The sequence below is a fragment of the Coturnix japonica genome, chromosome 2 (genome assembly GCF_001577835.2).
Source record: "Coturnix japonica isolate 7356 chromosome 2, Coturnix japonica 2.1, whole genome shotgun sequence".
NCBI classification, from domain to species: Eukaryota; Metazoa; Chordata; class Aves; order Galliformes; family Phasianidae; genus Coturnix; species Coturnix japonica.
The window spans coordinates 100,123,460-100,144,504 of NC_029517.1; the positions used below are offsets into that span (position 1 = coordinate 100,123,460).

Here is a 21,045-nt window from a genome sequence, read left to right on the forward strand (position 1 = left end):
ATTCCTAATACTATTTATTCATACTTCATGAGTCAGCTCAATTCTGTTAAATATTACTGGCTACAAACACTTTCTTGAACCAAGTACTTTCAGTGCAGACATTTTAGATAAAATCAAGTCCCACTGTGAAATCATCTCAGTCTTACTGTATCTCCCCACTGCTTCTGGTACCCAGTGCTTTGCAGCAAATGAAATTCTTCACACTTCTTTTAGGTGGTCTTTGTTAAACTTGCTGTATGTACTATCCTATGTCTGTAAGTTATCCATAAATTCCCTCTCTCAGAATGTTCTTTTTTTTTTTCAGTTCAGTTCTATCAAAGCAGTAAACTATTTTGAATAGTGTTATGACTCATATTTAAGTATCTTAATATCTATGTGGAGAAAGTGGCCAATATTAAGTATTCTGTGTTACTGAAACTGTAAAATCTCTATGAGATTTTACTTCATTCTATTAGTTGTTGAAGAGATACATCCTTTATTCTGCCCTATATTTAGACATCAACTGCTCAGGTTGGTACCATGGTAACTGCAGCACATACAAAAATTGTCAGACAGAGGTGACTGTTGGTGTTCCATTTCCATACTCACTTACAGATTAAATATTGGCAATTTATAAGAATGACTTCAGGAAAAAAAATCTGTGTAAAAGAATGCACTGAAGAAGGTCATCAATGGGGGACAGAATACTATAGCCACTATGAAGAAGTTGAAATTGGTCTGAAGTGCCCACATCATGTCAAGAATACTACTATTGTAGAAATGTAGATAAACCATTCCCTTATGGAAAACATACCTGACATGATGATTAAATAATTGCAAAATGCCATTGACCCAAATGTATTAATCATAGTGATAGACTTCTGGCCAAGATGTTGTAGTACAGAAGCAAACAGTAAAATGGTCTGCTCACAGAGAAATATTACTGAGATAGAAACTAGGAAAATACAGAAATCATCAAGCTAAAGGAAAGACTGGCAGAGATTGTCAGAAATAGTGAGGAGAGAAGCATAAACCATGCTCCAGAGGCCCATCACTGCCAGCTGGATGAAGGAAGTCTTCTCTGTTCTATGTGGTCTCCCCTCAAGCATTGGCTTTAGGTTTGGGCACCACAGTATAAGAAGGACATAAAACTATTAGAGAGTGTTCCAAGGAGGGCTGCAAAGATGTTGAAGGTTTTAGAGGGTGAGATGTATGAAGAGCAGCTGAAGTCCATTGGTTTGTTCAGCCCAGAGTGGAGGAGGCTGCTCACGACAGCTGTGGCTCCTCACAGGGAGCAGGGGGGCAGCATCAGGACCCGAGGGAGCAACATGGAGCTGTGTCACAGGAGGGGCAGGAAGAGGTAAGGACAGAGTCTGCACCAGAGGGCGGTGGGCATGGAGCAGGCTGCCAAGGGCAGCGGGCACAGCCCCGAGCTGCTGGAATTCAAGGAGCATTTGGGCAATGCATTCACACATAGTTTGAATTTTGGGTGGTTCTTTGAGAAGTTGGGAGTTGGACTCAATGCTGTGAGTCTCTTTCAACTCAGAGTATTCTTAGTAACACAAAGTACTGGATTAGAGATGTGTAAATAACCGTTTTAAATAAAAATATTCTTATCCAGCAAGATAATATGTAAAGCTCTGGTTCCAAAAATTAAGAAGTGGAAAAATAACTTACCCTAAAATTAATTTCTTGGGGGGGCTGGGGGGGGCCTGTTCTTTGTCTACATAGAGCTAAAAAAAAAAGTTACATTTCTAAAAATGAAATACATATCACAGTTTTTGTTGCCTATAATGTACACATTTATTCTAGCATGATGATCTGAGTTTCTTCTGGAAATGGAAGAACGCAGGAGCTTCCAGGAGGTGGTTAACTTCTTTATTTTTTGGGGGGGATACATATCTTAAAAATTAAGTGAATTATCCTCAGATGGTGTCTGATGTTTTCTCTAAATAACAGTAAAATTCACAAATTGGCTTACATAGACTTGTTTTTTAGCTAGACAAAATTAGGTGAATGAGTTCTGTGCAACACTATTTCATCAATATTTCGTGAAAAAGATAATTTTGAGATAAAATACAGCTGACTATTAGCTTGATTTAATCATAAATTTCAGAAGAGTTGCTGGTAATAGAAGCCCTCATTTTTTCAGTAATCAGTTTATTTGGCCACTTTTCCTCTGTGGAACGCTAACTAAATTTACTTTATTGAAAGGTTTAAAAACATACCCCGTTCAGGTTTTCAGATTTAACAGCTTCTGGTGGTGAAGAGCTTGTCTAGCTGAAAAGTTGTTTCAGAGCTTAGATATTCCTGGTTGGTTTTGTTTGTTAAAAAAAAAAATAAAAATCACTCTATTTTGTGTCTAAATCACTTCATCTTTAACTTCTTAAACACTGGATTTTGTTGCATTTTTTGACTAAGTTTGGACAGCCCTCTTGCAGCAAATTTCTTCAATCTTAGTTTTTAGGACAATAATCAAATCTCTATGCTTGTTTATAACAACTTGAATAGATTAGTCATTTAATTACTTAAGTCACTGAAAGGTAGGCTTTCCAGTGATTTAGTAGCTCCCACTAAGCTTTTCATGGGACTCTTTAATTTAGCACCTACCTTCTTCAAGTGTCATAATTAACAGTTGTTTTTATATCTTCTCTGAAATCTTGTTTTCCTACAGCAAGTTCATAAAAACGTTAAAGAGCAAAGGCTTATGAACTTGCCTCACTTCAAACTCTGAAAATGCTCTCCCTTTACAGCTGCAGTTGCAGACTTACCTAATTAGACACACTGTTTTCCTTTCGACAGTCAGCTTGAGCCCACCCAGCTTGAGTCATCTGAATGTTAGATTACGCTGTCTTAATCAAAACATCATACAATCAAATGGGTTCATAGGTCAAAGAAAATTATTTTAAATCTATTTTATTTACTTGTCAAACCAGAACTCAAACCTGGACTGTTATTGAGTCCAAAAACCAGGCTGTTTAGATCCCAATGGATTTGAATTTGCTTAGTGAACTTTTAAAATTCTGTCTGTGTGGTGGTGTTGGTTATTTTTATAAATTTCATTTGTGCGATGCAGTGTATGTTTACAAATCAAGATGTGGCTGATAACACTGCTCTCTGATAAGTCATGCTGCATTTTATTGTGTGTTTTACCAGCAGTCTACTTACTACAATAAGTGCTTTCTAGTGCAAATGTCTACCACTGTCTCCATCCCTTAAGTCTGTGGGTATAGTGGTGTATATTCAAACATTTTTTTTTATTTAAACAGTGAATGTTATTAATAGTTTGGGCTTTTCTATTTGATTTATATCTCTAAAATTTGGCTAGAGAGACGAGCTGATATTTTTGTTATGTTGGTGCAGCTAAACTGGTGATAATCTCCATTTAAGAGGAGGTAGAATAAGCAAATGGTGGGACAGAATAGTGCATAGCTGGAAGTGACCTGAATCTGAAAAGGGATGTATCGGCAAAACACACGTTTCTCTTTTATTTTTATTTTTCCTTCTATAGGAATGTTCATACGCATTTCAGATGCTCTTTCTTATTCAGATTCAATGTTACTGGGGCTTTTATTTTGCCTCTCCATTCTAAAACTGTTGTGACTTCAGTGGAATTTCTGCAGATTAACAAGGGAGATCAAAATAATCAGGCAGAAAATCAATAAGTTTTCTAAGCTTAATAGAAATGGTTCTTTATCTAGACACTAAATTCTTTTCCAATAAAAACCTGTTAAAATGATAGTAACATTAACAGTATGGTAAATCACTAGTGCATAAAGGTTGATGAAATTAAGCATATGGTGTGTCTTGACTCGCCATTTTCAGTTCTGCTGGGAATATCATCATTAACCAACCATCAACTCTCAATACTGAGTCTATAAAACGACTGGCATTTTTAAAGGTAAATATTGCATAGTGTTGAAATGTTTCTTCTGTTTCAAGAGCTGTTGTAACTGCTATAGACTGATTTTTGCTAGCACTGACAATGAAGAGCACTGAATAAAGCCAAACTAGATTACCAATTACAAGGAAATGTTCAGAACGTTTGTCCAGTGATGAAAAGAAACAAGCAAAGACAATCTGAAAGGAAGTTAAGAACAATTAAACTTTCAGTAGTTTGAAAGCATTGATGGCATGATTGTTTTTAATGAATTATTCAATGTTTAACTTCCTATCTGAAAAATATGAAAAGCATCAATACAGGTTTTGCAAGAGGAGTTCTCCTAGGTCACAAAAGATGTATGATGCAGGTTCTCACATTGCCTGTCTCAGCTTCTCAATACTGGGGAATGTCGTCTTCCAGGAAGTGTTAGTTAAGAACATAGAGTGAGCTATACATATACATATAAAAATAATTTTAAGATTATTGTGAGCAAATTCCATGTAAGACCATCTGAATTAGAAAATATTTATTATTATGAATATTTAACATGACATTTCTCCATTCAAATGTAATTTGTTAGTAGTAACTAAAACAAGTCTTAACATTATTTTCCCTAACGTGAATTTAAAAAGCTTTAATATCCTGTAGAATTATCTATCTTCAGTGTTTTCTTCTTCTCTCTTTTTGCAAAAGAATTAAGCATCCAGTGACTTAAAAAGTCCTCATTTGTAAATTAGGTGAGAGAAGGTATTTTGTGACATCCAAGACCAAACTGTTGGGCTTGCATATTTCTTCTGATTTGCGAGTAGTCCGTGGTCTGAAATGAATCAGAAAAATATATTAAATAAATCATTAATAACAATTAAATTAGTTAAAATTATATTGAAAGCTCTCTACTTGCAGATAGTTTGTGAAAAGTGGATTCGATTTGACAACTAGATTATCTTTGGCAAATCATTCATCTGGCTCCAGCGGTTATAGTTGCTGCATCTTTTTTTCTTTCTGGCTCCTGAGTACCGTAAAGCTCATTACCTTTTGTATGTGTACACTCCAAGACAAAACATAAACTTTTCTGTGAAATGAGTTTACCTCAGTTGTCACAATTCTCAGTACAATGAATATATTTTTTTCAATTTTAAATTTATGACATGGCTGAATTTTCTGCAGATGTTAAAATGGATTTCTGAGATTTTTATATACTCTAAAATGGACACATTGTATGTTGAAAAATGCTGAGATAGTATGCCTATTGCAAAACAAACTTCGAAATTTTCATGCTTATTCAGCCAAAATATACCTCTTTTCCAAGGAAAACTGATGCTTCATACTTTAACAATGTGTAGAACTTTTATGTGTGGGTGGATTATCCAGGTTATGAGTAACCCAAAATATGTACTGCACCTGAGTTACTGTCTGCTTTTGGATGGACACTAGAAAGAATGGTGCACAAATTCTTCAGCTGATGCTATGTGAAGAAATTTTTAGTTTAATAGATTTTAGTAACTGTCAGACTTAGTGTAAGTCAGACCCAACTAGGCTACTTTTGGAGACAGCACAAGTTTGACAGTCTACAGAATCATTTGTGTATATTTCTTCATTCTTAAGCTTATCTCCTTTCCAAAAGTGGTTCATTGACGGCAGATATTTTTTTGAAATGGTGATAGTAGTGTCATTAAATTAGTCATCCTTTGGAGAACTCTCTTGTCTTAAAAAGAACTCTGTTTTAATAAGGATTATAATTTGGCAAGAACTTCTTCATCTGTTTCCAAAAGACGTAATTATTTTTTACTAATATAAGCATAACTGTTTTCAAGAAGAGATTAGTATTTTTTAAGATAAATTTTCAGATTGTGGGGACTTCAAATGCTTTACTAGCTGAGCCAAGAATCTGTATGTTTCTTTGTCAAGTTTATCTGTGTTTGTCACTCATGTTCCATCTCTGTATATTTAATACAGTTTAATAAGCGTAGTAAGCATTTATATGCTTATACAAGCATAATGCTACGTCTTTATCAGTACAGGTAAAGACAATAAAGAAGTAATCGAGCTTATGTCACAATTAAAGAAAATTAAGAGTTCGGATTAGCAATGTTCAGTCATCAAATAAATCCAATAGGTATTAAAATACAATTATGATCTTGATGTTTAACTTTACTCTTTTTTTGATCTAACTATGAAAAATGTAAAGAGGAGCCTCTTTCCTTCCAGTCCTGTAGTCCACCTGTAATGTCAGTCATTACAGTCATTACAGTGTATGGGCTTTGCTGCTGGAGTATATCCTTCTCCTGAAAACTTTAATTTCCTTCTTATGTATTTGCTAATCTAAAATCACCAAGTAGCTGAAAATCTCATCATAAGGCAGTACAGCAATTCATGCGTTTATCACTTTTTTCTCTTAAGATTATTGTTAGCTTACTGTTCTCATTTTCCTCTTTCACACAACACAGCCTGATGGTTAGATGATGCGCTGTAGTTGTTTTTGAATAACTGTTTTTCAAGATAGAAGAAGCTGCTGAGTAATTCAACAACAGGTTGACAGGTTTTTTTTTAGGAAACTATTAAAGCAATTGTTCCCAAACACACATATTCTCTCTCTCTTTCTCTCTCTCTCACACACACACACACATTTATACACATAAATATACATATATATACACACACACACACACATTTATATATGTATATATATATATATATATATATATATATAAATGAAGAAAATAGTTAAAGATATCTCACTAGAGATGGATCAAATGAAAAAAAAGACTGAAGTTATTTTGTTGCTTGGAAATCCTTTTTTAAATGTGTGCAATGTGATCTGCAATTTTAACTTCAGTGTTTTATCTCATGGTGGTCCCATTCTTGGCAGCATTAGGCAAACTATTGCAAGCAGTTATCACCAAGAGTGGTGAACTCTCTGCTTAATGTTGGTGAGGCTGCATCTGGTGTACAGGGTCCAGTTCTCCCTGACTCTCCCCTTCCCCTCCCTCCAGATACAAGAAATACATAGACATACTGGAAAAAGTTCAGTGCAGGGCCACCAATATGATCAAGATCCTGCATTGCCTCTCTTTTGGAGAGAAACTAGGAGATCTGGAACTGTTCAGCATGGAAGAGAGGATACCCACGGGGATTTCAACAATGCCTACAAGTACCTGAAAGAACTGTGCAAAGAATATGGAGCCAGGCTTTTCTCAGTGGTGCCTCATGTCAGAAGAAGAGCAACTGTAGAGTTGAAACTACATGATCATTGTGGTCCTTTTCAACCCTGGCCATTCTATGATTCTGTGCTATGAGGGTGATAGTGTCATGGGTTGCCCAGACAGGCTGTAGAATCTCCTTTGAGATCTTCAGAAGTTGTTTGAATGTGGTTCTGAGCAATATGCTCTGCTTGAGTAAGAGGCTGGATCAGATAAACCCAGAGGTCCCATCCAACTTCAACGGGTCTGTGATTAATTTGCAAGCTGGTATTCTTGGTGACACAAATCTTTCATCAGTTCTTTACCTGGAACACCTGACCAGGAAACACAGATATGTGATTAAAAAGCAAGAGGTCTGCTTTTCTTTCTTGTCTCTCTGTGATCCTTTGAATAACGATTGTTGCCATCTTGTCCTGGCTACGCAACTTCAGAGTGAACTAGGTTGCAAACACTTCTCACGATACAGTTAACATTCCTATCATCCAATCACCTTGAGAAAGAGCTTTATATCTTTAAATAATACTACATATTCAATTGAAAATAACATTAGATTCTACAGGTTATGAACCCTTATAGAAATGCAATGGTATTTTATGAATGTATAAAGAAAAACATTTGAAAGGTCTCTATGCCAAGAAATTAATCTCTTCTTTCTAGCTAAGCAAGTAGATATAAGACCTATAATCAACCAAAATCACGCACATTGAAAATATTTAATATATGACATGTTTCAGTTTACTTTAGGGATCCTACTTGAGTGTTCTCGATATTTAAGAAAATGTTGTAGACTTTTTAATCTACAGAGAATGTTAGAACTAATTTAAACTCTTAACTTTGTCTAGTATTTTACTTAAGTTCAATTAATTTTGTTATAACTAATCACAAAAATGTTAATTCAAATCTGGGGTTGAGTCTGCCATTCTTTCTGAAGAGAATAATATGCAATTTCTGAATTCTTCTAATTCCCTGCATTTCATTCCTCAAAAAAGCACCCTGGGAAGTTGGTATATTTTGCTGAAAATAAGAAGTGTTTCTGATGGTGTCACTGTAAATTTTTAAATGTAAAATTTGATAATGAAAATCTCTCAGGAAGTGAGCATGAGTAATGGATCAATCCGTCTGGGGAGGTGGAGGTGTTGTAGCAATAAATTGCAGTACCACAAAAGGAGTCCTGCTTGATGCAGAAGCTTTGCATCTTTAAACTTGACATCTCTGGTTCTATTGGTATTTACTGGATTACTGAAGAAAATAATCCTGATTTTCCCCTCACCTCCGTATTTCAAAATACACTGATAATTTAGTTTGGTTTTCTTTCAATAGTCATGTCTTTTTTATTCTGAATTTTCCAGGTAGATGTTTTTCAAATGGAGGCAGTAGATATTGGGACTCTGCAAGATATAATGGTTGAGAAGGGGAAAGGCTCTGACTGGCTTCTGGAGAAGATTATTGTGAAAGAGTTGGCGACTGTTGGGACAGAAACATTGTTTATGGCTCAAACATGGCTAAAAGACAGACACGATGGGAAAAGATCTGCCTCAGTAACTCTAAATGCCACAGGTTAATATGATCCTCAAACTATCCTTTGCTAAGAAATTCATTCCAAACTGCAGAATGCAGCTATGTGATTTGCTTCTACAAACAAGTTATGGTTTAAAATATTGCACAGTAGAGCATTGTCATTATATAGGAAACACTGTGGTTTTTTTAGTACTTTTTAATAACCACTATTTGCCGGAGGAGAATTTCTGCATTGTTAACCCAGATTTACAGTGGAGTAAATGGCCATAAATTTGGCCTATTCTCTTTACAAAAGGCTGCTTTTCCAAGTTTTACTCCTACCTCACCACTTTCAAACACTTTTTTTAAGCTTCAAATACTTCTGCCTGCCACTTGCTAGACGTAATAAAAGTGAGGTAAGTAGCAGCGCAAACTGTGTATAAGCAATGAAGAAAAGCTCACAAAGAAGAATGCTTTACATTATCTGTGCTACAGTGTTAAGGTAGCTTTTGCCAGAAACAGAACATACTTTGGGCTGCTGTCAAGTGGGACCAGCCAGAGAAGATTGCCCAGAATGTGTCTAGACAACTGCTGAAAGTCTCCAAGGAGGAAGACAGTAATACTGCCATGGGCATCTGTACCAGTGCTTGGTCAACTGAACAGTAAAGAAAAGTTTCCTAATGTTTAAATACAACCCCTTGTGTTCCCAATGTGTATATTTAGTGTATATAAGATTATATAATGTGTTTTTACTCAAAATTTATAACAAACAGAAAACAAAAAAACCAATTTATTATTATTTTTTTTTTTTTACTATTTCTACAAGAATACATTGATTTGAGTCTGGTCTTACTAAACATTCTCATCAGTGACCTGGATGAAAGCCTAACAAGCAAGCTGATGATAGAAAGCTGGAAGGAGTTGTCAAAGCACCAGAAGGCTGTGTTGCCATCCAGCAAGACCTGGATAGGCTGGAGAGCTGGATGGAGAGGAACCTAATGAGACTCAACAAGAGCAAGTATAGAGTCCTACACCTGGAGAGGAATAACCACACATATCAGTACAGGTTAGGAGCTGACCTGCTGGGAAGGAGTTATGCAGAGATGGGCCTGGGTGTCCTAGTGGACAACAGGTTGGCCATGAGCCAGCAGTTTACCCTCTTGGCCTAGAAGGTCTATGGAATCCTCAGCCAGCACGTCAAGGCAGGTGATCCTTCCTGTCTACTCTGCCCTAGTGAGGCCACATCTGGATTACTGTGTCCTGTTCTGAGCTCCTCAGTTAAAGACAGGGGACTACTGGAGAGAGTCCAGCAGAGGGTTATAGAGGTGATTAGGGGCCTGGAACATCTCTTTTATGAGGAAGGGCTGTGAGAACTGAGCTTGTTTAGGCTGGAGCAGAAATGGCTGAGAAAGGATCTTCTTATCAATGCTCATGAACATCTAAATGGAGACTGCCAAGGCTCTTTTTGATGGTGCCCAGCAACAGGACAAGAAGAAACAGGAAAAAACTGGAACACAGCCCCATACAAACATGAGGAAGAACTTTACTGTGAGGGTGACAGAGCACTGAAACAGGTTGCCCAGAGGTGTTGTGGAGATATTTCATCTCTGGAGATATTCAAAAGCCTCCTGGACACTATCCTGTGCAACCTCAACCTTAAAAGAGAATCTGCTTTAGCGGTAGGTTGGACTAGAGGTTCTCCAGTCATCCCTTCCAACCTCTGTGCTCCAGTAATTCTGTGATGTGGTAGAAGAAAGTTTTCAAGGCTTTTTGATTGTATGTTTGTTTTACGTAATTGTATATAACAAATGGCAAATTCAAACCCACTTGAAAGAAGTCTTTCCATCCTTGATTTAGACCTCTATCTAATGTGTACAAATAGCTTTGATCTTTGATCTGAAACCAACAGGAGGAATATCAGCCCTGAAAAAAGGACAGTACAAAGATTCCATTAGTTCTGATTTGTCTGCAGCATGAATTGTACAAATGTTTTAAAGTGAAAAACACTTGAATCTTCAGGTTACAACCACTTCTCATTGAAGAGGTAACTCTAGAGTCATTTTATTAAGTAGGTGATATATAGATGCTACTTAGGTAGAAAATCATATTGTACGCTTCCTATTAAATCTTTAATATAAATGATACAACTTAGTCAGTTGCCTCACTAGGCATGAATGCACACATTTATTATTACATGGATACTGTCAAACAAAAATATTAATTTGGTCTTCGATCTTTTTTTTTTTTTTAATTAGAAATTCAAGAGCGGAAGAGCACTTTTGCCTATCCTCTAGGAAAAGAGCAAATGAAATCAGGTACAGCTTCCAGAGTTGCATCCACTGTCTTATTCATCAGTTTTGAAATAATAATGGAAGAATACTTTCATCACATCATATGGCATAACATTTAATGATAGTGACAGTATTGTCCTTTTCTAACAGTGGGAAATACCAATTTATTAGGGAGCTGATCTACAACCAAATAAAATGCTCATGTAATTCTTATATAATAATGTACACTAAGATACATCTTATGAATTTTATTTCAGGTTTTTTGATTAACATATGAAATCAGGAATACCTTTTAATCTTTATTTTCCCATCTTATTTTCTCTATTCTAATTGCTTAGAAGGCAGATGGAGGATTTATTTCACAAAGCATCAAGATGAAACAAAAAAAGACTTTGAAGAGTTGTCAGAAAATCTATCCAAGTTGGTTATGGTTTTTTATGGAAGCAACGGCAAGTCAAATCCGGTTTCCATGGAAAATAAAGTGGAACATCAAGCTAAGAACCAAATAGCATATGATGTAAAATATTATATAGACTTGCTTATATTTGCATTTTCTTTAGGTTTTCTTATGAAGAGAGATAATAACGTATATACTGTAAATATTGCAGATATTGTTCTTTAAATATTCAAATATATACATTTATGAATTGCATCCCAGATTTCTTTTTTATTATTATTTTTATATTTCAAGTTCACAATGATCAAGTATATTCTTATTTTTCTGTCAACATAAAGTCATAGTTATTAATGCATCTCAATTTGCATGACATTAAGTATTTACATTTAGAAATTAGTGCAGTATGTAATTTGAATTTGAAAGAATAATTACAGTGAATGCCTCTGGAGTACAAAGATGGTCTTACTGTAAGGGTCTACAGTCAGCCTGGTTCTGCTGCCTTTGGACCCATTGACTTTTTGCATGGGGACTGATGCTAATGGGGCTACATCATTGCTGATCCCTTAGGAGAAACTTTCCCTCTTCCTTTGAATTAGTTATGGACGTATCAGTGTATCTTCATTTCTAACTTATAGGGTTTTGTTTTTCTTACTTCCTAGATACATTTACCATCCGATTTGGGTATGGTTTATAAAGTCAGACTTGGACTCCAGAGTTTGGAAAGCAACATATCACAGTTGTCTCTTCATCACTTTAAAATGCAGAACACATCAACCCTGGATACCTTTAGTCTCACTATAAATAAAACACTTCCTCTTTCTCTTAATGGAGACAGATGGATTGAATTCCCTGTAGAGTGGCCATTAAAAGAAGCACTTTCTGGTAGGTAAGAACATGCATAAAGATAGTAGAGTGGTCCCTGAAGTTAACATGTCTTGATATTACAGTTTACCAAAACAGAAAATTTTATTGTCTTTATTTAATGATTCATAAAGTCTGGATAAGAGTTTAAAATATGCTAAGGAAAATGCTATCAACTCAGCTTAATTCCTGTGTATCATAAAGTGTGAAGTGCAATACTTACTTTCTTGTACAGAACTGTTATTAAAAGCTATATAGAATAATGTTAAGGTATATTTCTTTCTTGCAGCATCATAATATTTCTGTTCTTCTGTGTTTAGTCTTCATCTGTTCATATTACTGACATTAACAACACGATTTTTATAGCATTATTATTTTCATGTCTTCTTATTAAGCGATGTTTTTTGTTTGTATGTTCAAAACAATATTCTTGGTGAAGGAATTAAAAAAAAAAAAATAGAAAACCAGCTCAAAATGACATGTAAACATAAGTTTTATTATTACTCTTAGGCACAACACAGAGTTTTGGCTGTTAAAACTAGCTCAACAATTGTCTTTCATGTTATTTTCACTTGAAGCAAAGATTTGCACAGTATAGATACAGAGTAAGGTGTCATAGTTTTTGCCTCCTATAAACAGGTTTGAAACAAAAATGTCCTTCAGAGTAATACAAGCACAAGACTGCCCCTTGTAAAAGACAGATTACCCTCATGCAGATGTATTGAAGGTAGATGTACACACACACAGAAACACAGGCAGTAAGATACATTATGGAAGATAAATAGGCAGAGAGACTAGAACCCTAGTGACTTTGGTTCTTACTCTGGCTCCACTGTTGACTTCTTGGTTGAAAAAAAGTCACTTCCCTATTCTTTGTGGGTTGGTTAAAAAAAAACAACAAAACACACACAGAGAAGGTATAGGTATTATATTGTCGATGTGTTTAAGTAAAAGAGAAACAAATCAGAAATTAATTGTTGTTGCATGTGTTTCCTTCCACATATGGTTTATCCCTCATTGAGGGATTTGTAACCACAAGGAAGAAAAAACTGGGGCAATATGAAGCACATTCCCCCATATCTTTGCCATTTTATGTCCAAGAGCCTTAAGCAGCTCCACAGCAGGTGGCCTCCATGGAGTTCAAAGTGATCTTTTAGAAACAAACCTACTTGAAATTTATGGTGCAAAACAGATCTGCTTCTCTGCCAGATTTCTAAATCTAATTTATTTTCTCCTTGGTTTTCTTTTTGTCAGCTGAAAGAAAACCAGTAATGCATTAATTGGAATGAAAAGCAGCTGATCATAATCACCTTAACTAAAAGCTTTGTGCTCTTTAATTTCAGATGCAGCTCAGTATACCCTCATTCTTATAGTGCCTTAGAATTTCATTTCTTGGTTGTTCTTTTATTATTATTATTATTATTCTGTACTTGGGACTGTGATGAAGCGTATCCTAATGGCTAATTTTAAGCTATCAAAATGCAGCTGATGAAACACAGGGCAAATCCTAGAACTAGCTGTGTTTGGGTGTATTAATGGGGAGAGACCTCCAACCTCTGTATATACAAAATAATTTCTCTGTAGCATTTGCCCCACTGAATGTAATTTCAGAGTTTTCATTTTTCCTACTTCCAGTATATTACATTCACTACAGCTATAAAAGCTCATCTACCCACTTATGTGATTGTTTGATCCCACAGCCTGAACAAAGACACTTTTAAAGCATTTTAGCCCTCTACCCTTTCCTTCATTGGTTTCCTTCCATTGTCCCTCTTTGTAGAATTTATTTGCCAGTTCTATCCACTCTTTAATCTGGTCAGTCTGGTTCAATCAAACTTCAGTTGGCTGCAGACTGTCAGGGGCCCTCACCTGGGGCCTCCAGCCACTTCCTGCACATGAGCATAGGACAATCATTTAGAGTCATGCCAGAGCTATGCTAGATGTACACTTGCTTTTCTTCCTGTCTCTGGCCCTGTATCCTGAATGGATTTAGGACTTATGTTATAGCCTTGTATTCAGTTCTGTCTTTGGCCTTTTCTCCAGCCCCTTCTCCTGTTGTTCCCAATTGGACCATTAGGATGATTTCTGGATCTGTTTCATCTTTGGTCATGTTTGGAATTGTTAATGGTACTGCCTGCAGTGTACAGACATTCCAGGGCTGTTTCCTGGACACTAAGGGCTTTGCTTAGCTGGGCTCACTCCCAGATCCAGTCTCATCCTCCCTCATGGAGCAGTCTCACTTGTCTGTCCCTAACACTGACCCTCAAAGTGAGCCTGCTGAATGCCATCCTAGCTTCACATCTCAGGTTTGAGATCTGGGAGTTTGTATCAAAACAGAGATTAAGTATAATAAAAATAGATCACTTATAAAATCAAAGCTACAGCTGAAAATAACACCACTAAGATGTCTTTCTTCTTTGTTGTGACCTAGTGGTTGCATTGTGTCCCTGACCAAGCACATTTTTTCTTCTCCTTGTTCTTCATCTTGTTTGAAACAGTACCATATCCCATTCAGTCATTGTATTTCATCTTTTCTCCAATATCTTTCCATGCCATGATTTATTGTTACTTAGGCAGCATCAATTTTTTATTTCCATTTTAAACTCAGCTCCATCCTGGGCTTTTTGTAAGCTTTACCTTTACAGATAAAACTGTATACTTCTTTGGCACTTTAGATTTATTTCCATGCACTTGCTCAATTACAGTATGCATGCATCAAGAGTCTGTTCTATCCATATTAGTGATGTTGGGGAATCAAGACAAGAGCTGGTTCCTGTTCTATACTCAGTTTTTAGGTGATCATTAGGCCTGAAAGCTAATAACAACATCCTACTATTTGTTGTGCCTGCACTTTGTCCTCTGAACTTCCAAAAGAAGCAAGTAGTCTGCAAATACTCACTGTCTTTATCTAAGCTTTTAGCCATTTTTGCAGAAACCTTCTGCAAGTCCAAGATTCATCTCCTTCTACCAAGGTGTCTGTAGGAATACAAAGGAGAAGATAGATACATGATTAAAAGATTCAGAATGCTCACATGATTTGATTCTGTGAATAAAATGCAAATGAATATAAACAGAAGCTCTGTGAATGTATTTACTTCTAACAGTGTTCAGATATTCTTATCTTGTCTTCAATTAGGTAAATGTTATAACCATTGCATAAATCATAAACTGCCCAAACTCATGAGTGCCAACTTCTGTCAAGATAGATTTGTCTTCTAGGGCTCACTATGTAATCAGAGGGCGTGCTCCTCTACAATGAAGTTCAAAATAGGACCTTAGGTGTTGTGGACTACATACAGGAAGCTTTTCTTCTCATCTCTTAGATGATGAAATCTGGAGAACTTATCTCCCCAGCTAAATCCCCAAAGTGATTTATAAGTATGGAACTCATTAAGAAATTATCTATTAGGCATTTGCCATTTAAAAGAAACAAGTAAATAACTGTGGTAGTTTATCCTTTGTCTCTCACTTAAAGGCATTAGAACCACTAGTGTTCAAGATATTCAAAGGACAGTACTATGGAAATATGTGGGAAAAAATCAAGTTTTATTATAATTGTCAAGTGTAATTTTTAATTTCACCTGAGTGCACATTGTGATATTGTAAAATAGCTGGGAAAGGTTGTGGAATGGTATTAACATGACTCTTTCTGCTTGATATTGCAGTGGTTACATATCATCTTACAGTATTTTCAAGAAACATTTTGACTGACAGAAGAGTGGTGCACATGACTGCGTGTATATATGGTACTCATGGTGACACAGGGGACAGATCCCTTCTCTGGTCATTGCAAAATGTCCAGCAGGGTGATAACAATGAGGTACTCTACTTTAAATTACTCTTAAATTTAACATTTAATCTTTCCTTGTACTTCCTAAACATTCTTTTCAGGTCTTCTTATACACTTAATACTATATGGTTTAAGATTGTAATGCTGAATACTTCTATTTTAGTCATTTCTTGTTATCATGGATGCTGTTGAACTGGGAGAAGTGGACAAAGTTGTTCTCATGATCAGCAGTGAGAAAGGTAACATTCTTTTAAATTCTTTTTAATATTCTCTCTAAAGTTAGTTATGTGAATCACACAGCTTAACTCCTATTAAAGGCAGTGCAATCGCTACCAGAGTTGCCAGATTTATTTACTTCTGCTGTGTTCTAAAAATCATAATATTTAATAACAAAAAATATTACATTTTGATATTTTAAAATCCCTGGTTCTGAAACCTGTACCATTAATCATTAAGAAAGTAAAATATGCCTTTACATACAAGAAAGAAAAACAGAAGATAAATAATTATGTTATTAGTACTGGGTATGAGAAATAATTCTAACTTAAGAAACCGGTATTGTTCAGCTGTCCTTCTGTGATACAGATAATTTTGTTGTTTTCCCCAGCTGTTCTGTTTTCTTACTGTAATATGAAGGAGATATTACCTCTTTTAGGCAAACAGTAGTTTTGCCACCAAATTCCTTTAAAAGTGCCAAAACTTTCACTCCTCTATGCCTCATCTTTAGGATGGCTATCATGCCACTAAGGAATATTTTGTATAAACATTTTCAAGCATTACTGTAAAATATTTTCAAATCCAATAATGAAAACTGCTCTATAATTGCAAATTGTTATTTACTGCGTATTACAGTGGACCATTATCAGATGGCTTTCCTGAAAATCAAGGGTTATACACTTCTGTTTTCTCTGTCTTCTTAGCCTATCTGTTGGCTCCTCATCATAATATTTTTATTTTAAACTTACCACCCAGTTTCAACCAAATTTGAAAAATGTGTATAATCATCAAAGAGATTTGGCCAGTAAGCGTGAACATACTGATTGTGTAGTCAATGTGTTCTGCACCGTGGCATGATCTACTCAGCTTGTAGAGGCTTCAGTAAAGACTTGATGTGAAGCTAAATGTATTACAGTGGGAGAGGGAAGGATGGAGATAGCCCTGTCAGGCTGCTGTTGGGTGCTCACTACATTTCATTCCTGCAGTTCCAGTCATGAAAGTTAACTACAGCATCTGTCTGATGGACAGTCATTCAATATGGCAATTACACATTTCCAAAAGGCACCGCAGAGAACATGACAGACAAGGTTTGAAAACATGGTTTACAGAGGAGGGACTTCAGGGTTCACTGGCTATGTGTGTGCTATGAAGAGAAGATTGGGGAGATGTATAATAGATTTCTTCCAAAGGAATTTCTTAAAATGATGGAGCACTTTGGATAAAGAGGATGTCTGCACTATGTTTAGGGGTTTTCTTGGCTTGTTTGTATGGAGACTTTGAACAAAAAATCCCCAAGAACAAAGCTCTTTAGTGTATGAATTTTAAGATCAGATGGCTCTTTCCTCACTACATGCATAGTTTGAGATCCCTGAGCTTCTGTTTTTTTTTTAATGGTCTATCTGGGCAGGTCATGAGTGCTGCACCATGTCCTGAATTCCTCTCCAAGAGCCTGGTCCTATTGATGTAATTAAAGGGACTTGGACCACAGCAGAAGACATCAGGATGCAGTTTGCTTAAAAGTGCTGCACAGAAAAATTATACAAGAAAAGAGAAAGCAAGTGGGCTTCACAACTAGCCCCCAGCAGAAAATTCAAAATTGCAATTCAAAGAGCAGTTTTTCTCATATAACAGAGATATACAAAAAGTTGAACTTCCTTCATATTTGCCATTCAGTAAATCTTTGTGCTGAGTGTGGAACAGAGTTCCAACTCTTGTCAACTGAGGAGGAAACATCAGACACATATTCCTACTCTCCCTATTCTAATGAACTTGAATCATGCTGAATCTGTTCTGCATACCCTTCCAAGTGTGGTGAGACCATCAATCCAATACTTCACAAAGACATAGAAAATGCTTACTCCTAAGTTTCTAAGTAGACGTTTTAAGTAGAAACAAAATAAGGGATGTTGGGACGATACCAGGATCTTATAGACAATTGTTATAAATAAATTAGTAAGTGATATTCTAATGTAGTATGAAAGACACTGTTACATCATCATCAGACACTAATTCCAAGATGTGCAGTAAAATATTATGGCTATATTTTATTTGCTTCTTTGTAGACTGCAAAATGGACATTGAAAAATTGCATTTGAAAGAATCTGCAAAGGATCATCCTATCTATGTGTTTGAAGTGAATGAGTAAGTATCATATGTAAAGCTAATTGTTTTGTCGAATAATATTTGAAAACAGTAAGGAGGCACTGGAATAAAATTGCCAGAAATGAGTGAGTCAATGTATAGTATTTTAAAGTCCATCTTCAACTGTTCCATATAAACTCATAGGGGTTTTTTATTTAACATACGGTTTACTTACTCCAAAAAATTATGGGGTTTTGTTTTGCAGAGCATTTTCTGTGGATCCAAATAAACCAGCAATACAGAGAGAAATCCCAGTATCTTTTGTTATTGGAGGAGACAAACAAAAGAATGGCATAAATGACTTAAATAAAGGAGGAAGCCGATCAGGAAATCAGGCAGACTATACTATCAAAGTATACACAGGTGACAAAATGGGGGCAGGAACTGATGCCGGTGTGCATATTATTTTATTCGGGAATGAAAACAAATCCGAAGTATTTCACCTCTCTCAGTCATTGGAGCATCAAGATCCCTTTGAAAAAGGAATGGTGAGCATATAGTTTTCTATGAATTTATAGATTGGGGAAGTAAATATGAAATCTGTGCAAGAGCTTTACAAAACTTCAAGCATTTATCCTGGTTTTCTCATTGTTACATGAGATATAGTCTCAGCTATCTCTGTGTTTAGCCTTTTCTCCAGAGTTACCAAGGAACATTTTACTCTGTTGTGTCTAGCTGGCTGTATTGCAGTTCTCATAGTCCCATACGCATCCTCATATTGATTCCACTTAACTGCCCCATTGCATTTCCCTGTTCTGAAATCCACAGCATGCATTGCCTGTGCATGTGCATGTATGTGCAATATTCCTTGCTGTTACACAAACTTTGAATATTATGCTTGATAATTTATCAGTCTCTTGCATCCCATCATTTTACTTTGCCATGGAAACTGATGCAGTGAGCCTCGCTGAATGCATAAGCCTACAGCCAGACAAAATGGAACCATGTATGCAAGCCTAATGTTGATATCCATCATACTTAGGATATTCAGAGACTCATAGTTCAGGTGCAAATCCATCCATAAAATGATGATTCTCTGCAAGACATTCTAGTTCATCAACTGAATGCTGTCCTCTTTTTAACAAACATTTTAATTTAGCAAAGGAATTCCTCCACTTCCTCATCACATGTGCAATGCAGTATAATGATGGTTACCCTTACGCAGCAAGAAAAAAAATACATTTCTCATTACTTTCTCCTTTGAATTTCTTGAAGGTAATGACTGAATAATTAAAACATCCATTGAAATATCTTCCTTGTAAGATCTACTTCATTATTTCTAGCAATATTGAGAATCTTTTTACTTGCAATTTTGTTCAAGTTTTTTTGTTGTTGCTGTTTTTGGTTTTTTTTTGGTTTTTTTTTTTTTTTCAGCTAGGTGGTCTGTGGATATATCTTAAAAGATCTTTATAATGCATTGTTTTTCATACTGAGAATATTATAGGACTAGTAACCTATAGGCAGGAGCAAGCAAAAGAGCATCTTGTCTAGTAGCACACTGGTAGTATTGTTGCTCTTTGAAAAAAGATTAGATGCACACAAATTGCATTGTTAGCTAATTACCAATTTCGCTAAGTCAATGTGAGCCATTGACATTCTTAAGGAATGCCTTATGAAAAAAGTGATCTAATTTTTCTCTATTTAAATCTGTAATATGATATGAGGGTATATTTTAAATGAAATATCTCGTAGTATCATAACATATAATGCTACATTGTGTAAAATCCTTTATTTTATGCATTCTTGAGCATCTATTTGTGTATTGTAAACTAAAAAGATTAAAGAAGATATTGCATCAGTTGAGAATTCATAATATCTAGCAAAATATTTTCTGTTATATGGAAGTTGGGAAACAGATAAAGATTCTCCTACTTAAGTTGAAAAACAAATCTTTCAGGTTTACCTGAGACCTAATAGGAGCAAATCTCTGCCAAAAGTCTTCACTAACCATAAACCATACCAGGTGTTAGCCATGTATTTTGAACTGATATTTTTACACTTGATTTAAATTTGAAACTGATCTGAATGAAGGTATACGTTTCCAAAAATTTACATAATATTTTTAATAACTATTTTTCAAAATTAAAGGTTGATACATTCAAGATAAAGACTAAAAAATTAGGAAGCCTACATTCAATTGAAATTGGTCATGATGGAAAAGGATTTGGTAAGTATACCACATGTGTTCTATAAGCTTGTAAAACTCATCTACCTAAAGACTTGACTGACATTTAGCATGAATCTGTATACAAATAAGGTCAGTTTGACTTCTCTTGCTTACACTACTCCTATTCCTATCAGATTTTCCTTGATTTTACCTTTTCTAGCAGAGATCTAGTTAGTACACAACTCTGAAAGTTTTATACTTCAATCATTGCTCAGCCAAATCTTTTATTAAACATGTTGAATAACATAAAACTGCCTTAACACATGGCATTTTCTTCTTGTAAAGTTAAACTATAAGGAAAACATCGTAGTGCATCAGATCAAAGAAAAAAGTACAAAACAAATGACTATGACAAAAACTGTTTCCAGATAAATTGTATTCCACAGAATATCTAATGCCTGAATCTTATCAAAACATAAGATAGGACACTTCAATGTGTAGTATTTTGAACATGTAGTGGAGTTATGAAACAAACAAACAAAAAACCAACAATGAACAAACTATGGAGATACAAATATTTGAGTAGAATTTCCAGTTAGTGTGCATCTTGAGTCAAAAAGGTCTCATTGTATTGACATATTCCAGTCAAGTGAACTAAACTTATCTGGTAAAAATGAAACGT

The 21,045-nt window shown here is 35.5% G+C and overlaps 1 protein-coding gene across 1 annotated transcript in view; it reads left to right on the top strand.

Annotated features, from left to right (window-relative positions):
• The window catches only part of RP1 (RP1 axonemal microtubule associated), a 187,865-nt gene that overhangs the window by 157,587 nt on the left and 9,233 nt on the right, over positions 1-21,045 (top strand). Inside the window, exons 47-55 of the mRNA XM_015855578.2 lie at positions 8,412-8,619; positions 10,815-10,874; positions 11,189-11,367; positions 11,907-12,129; positions 15,774-15,928; positions 16,062-16,137; positions 18,178-18,256; positions 18,462-18,744; positions 20,345-20,423. Of these exons, the coding sequence (XP_015711064.1) occupies positions 8,412-8,619; positions 10,815-10,874; positions 11,189-11,367; positions 11,907-12,129; positions 15,774-15,928; positions 16,062-16,137; positions 18,178-18,256; positions 18,462-18,744; positions 20,345-20,423 (1,342 nt within the window). The remainder of the gene's footprint in view (positions 1-8,411; positions 8,620-10,814; positions 10,875-11,188; positions 11,368-11,906; positions 12,130-15,773; positions 15,929-16,061; positions 16,138-18,177; positions 18,257-18,461; positions 18,745-20,344; positions 20,424-21,045) is intronic.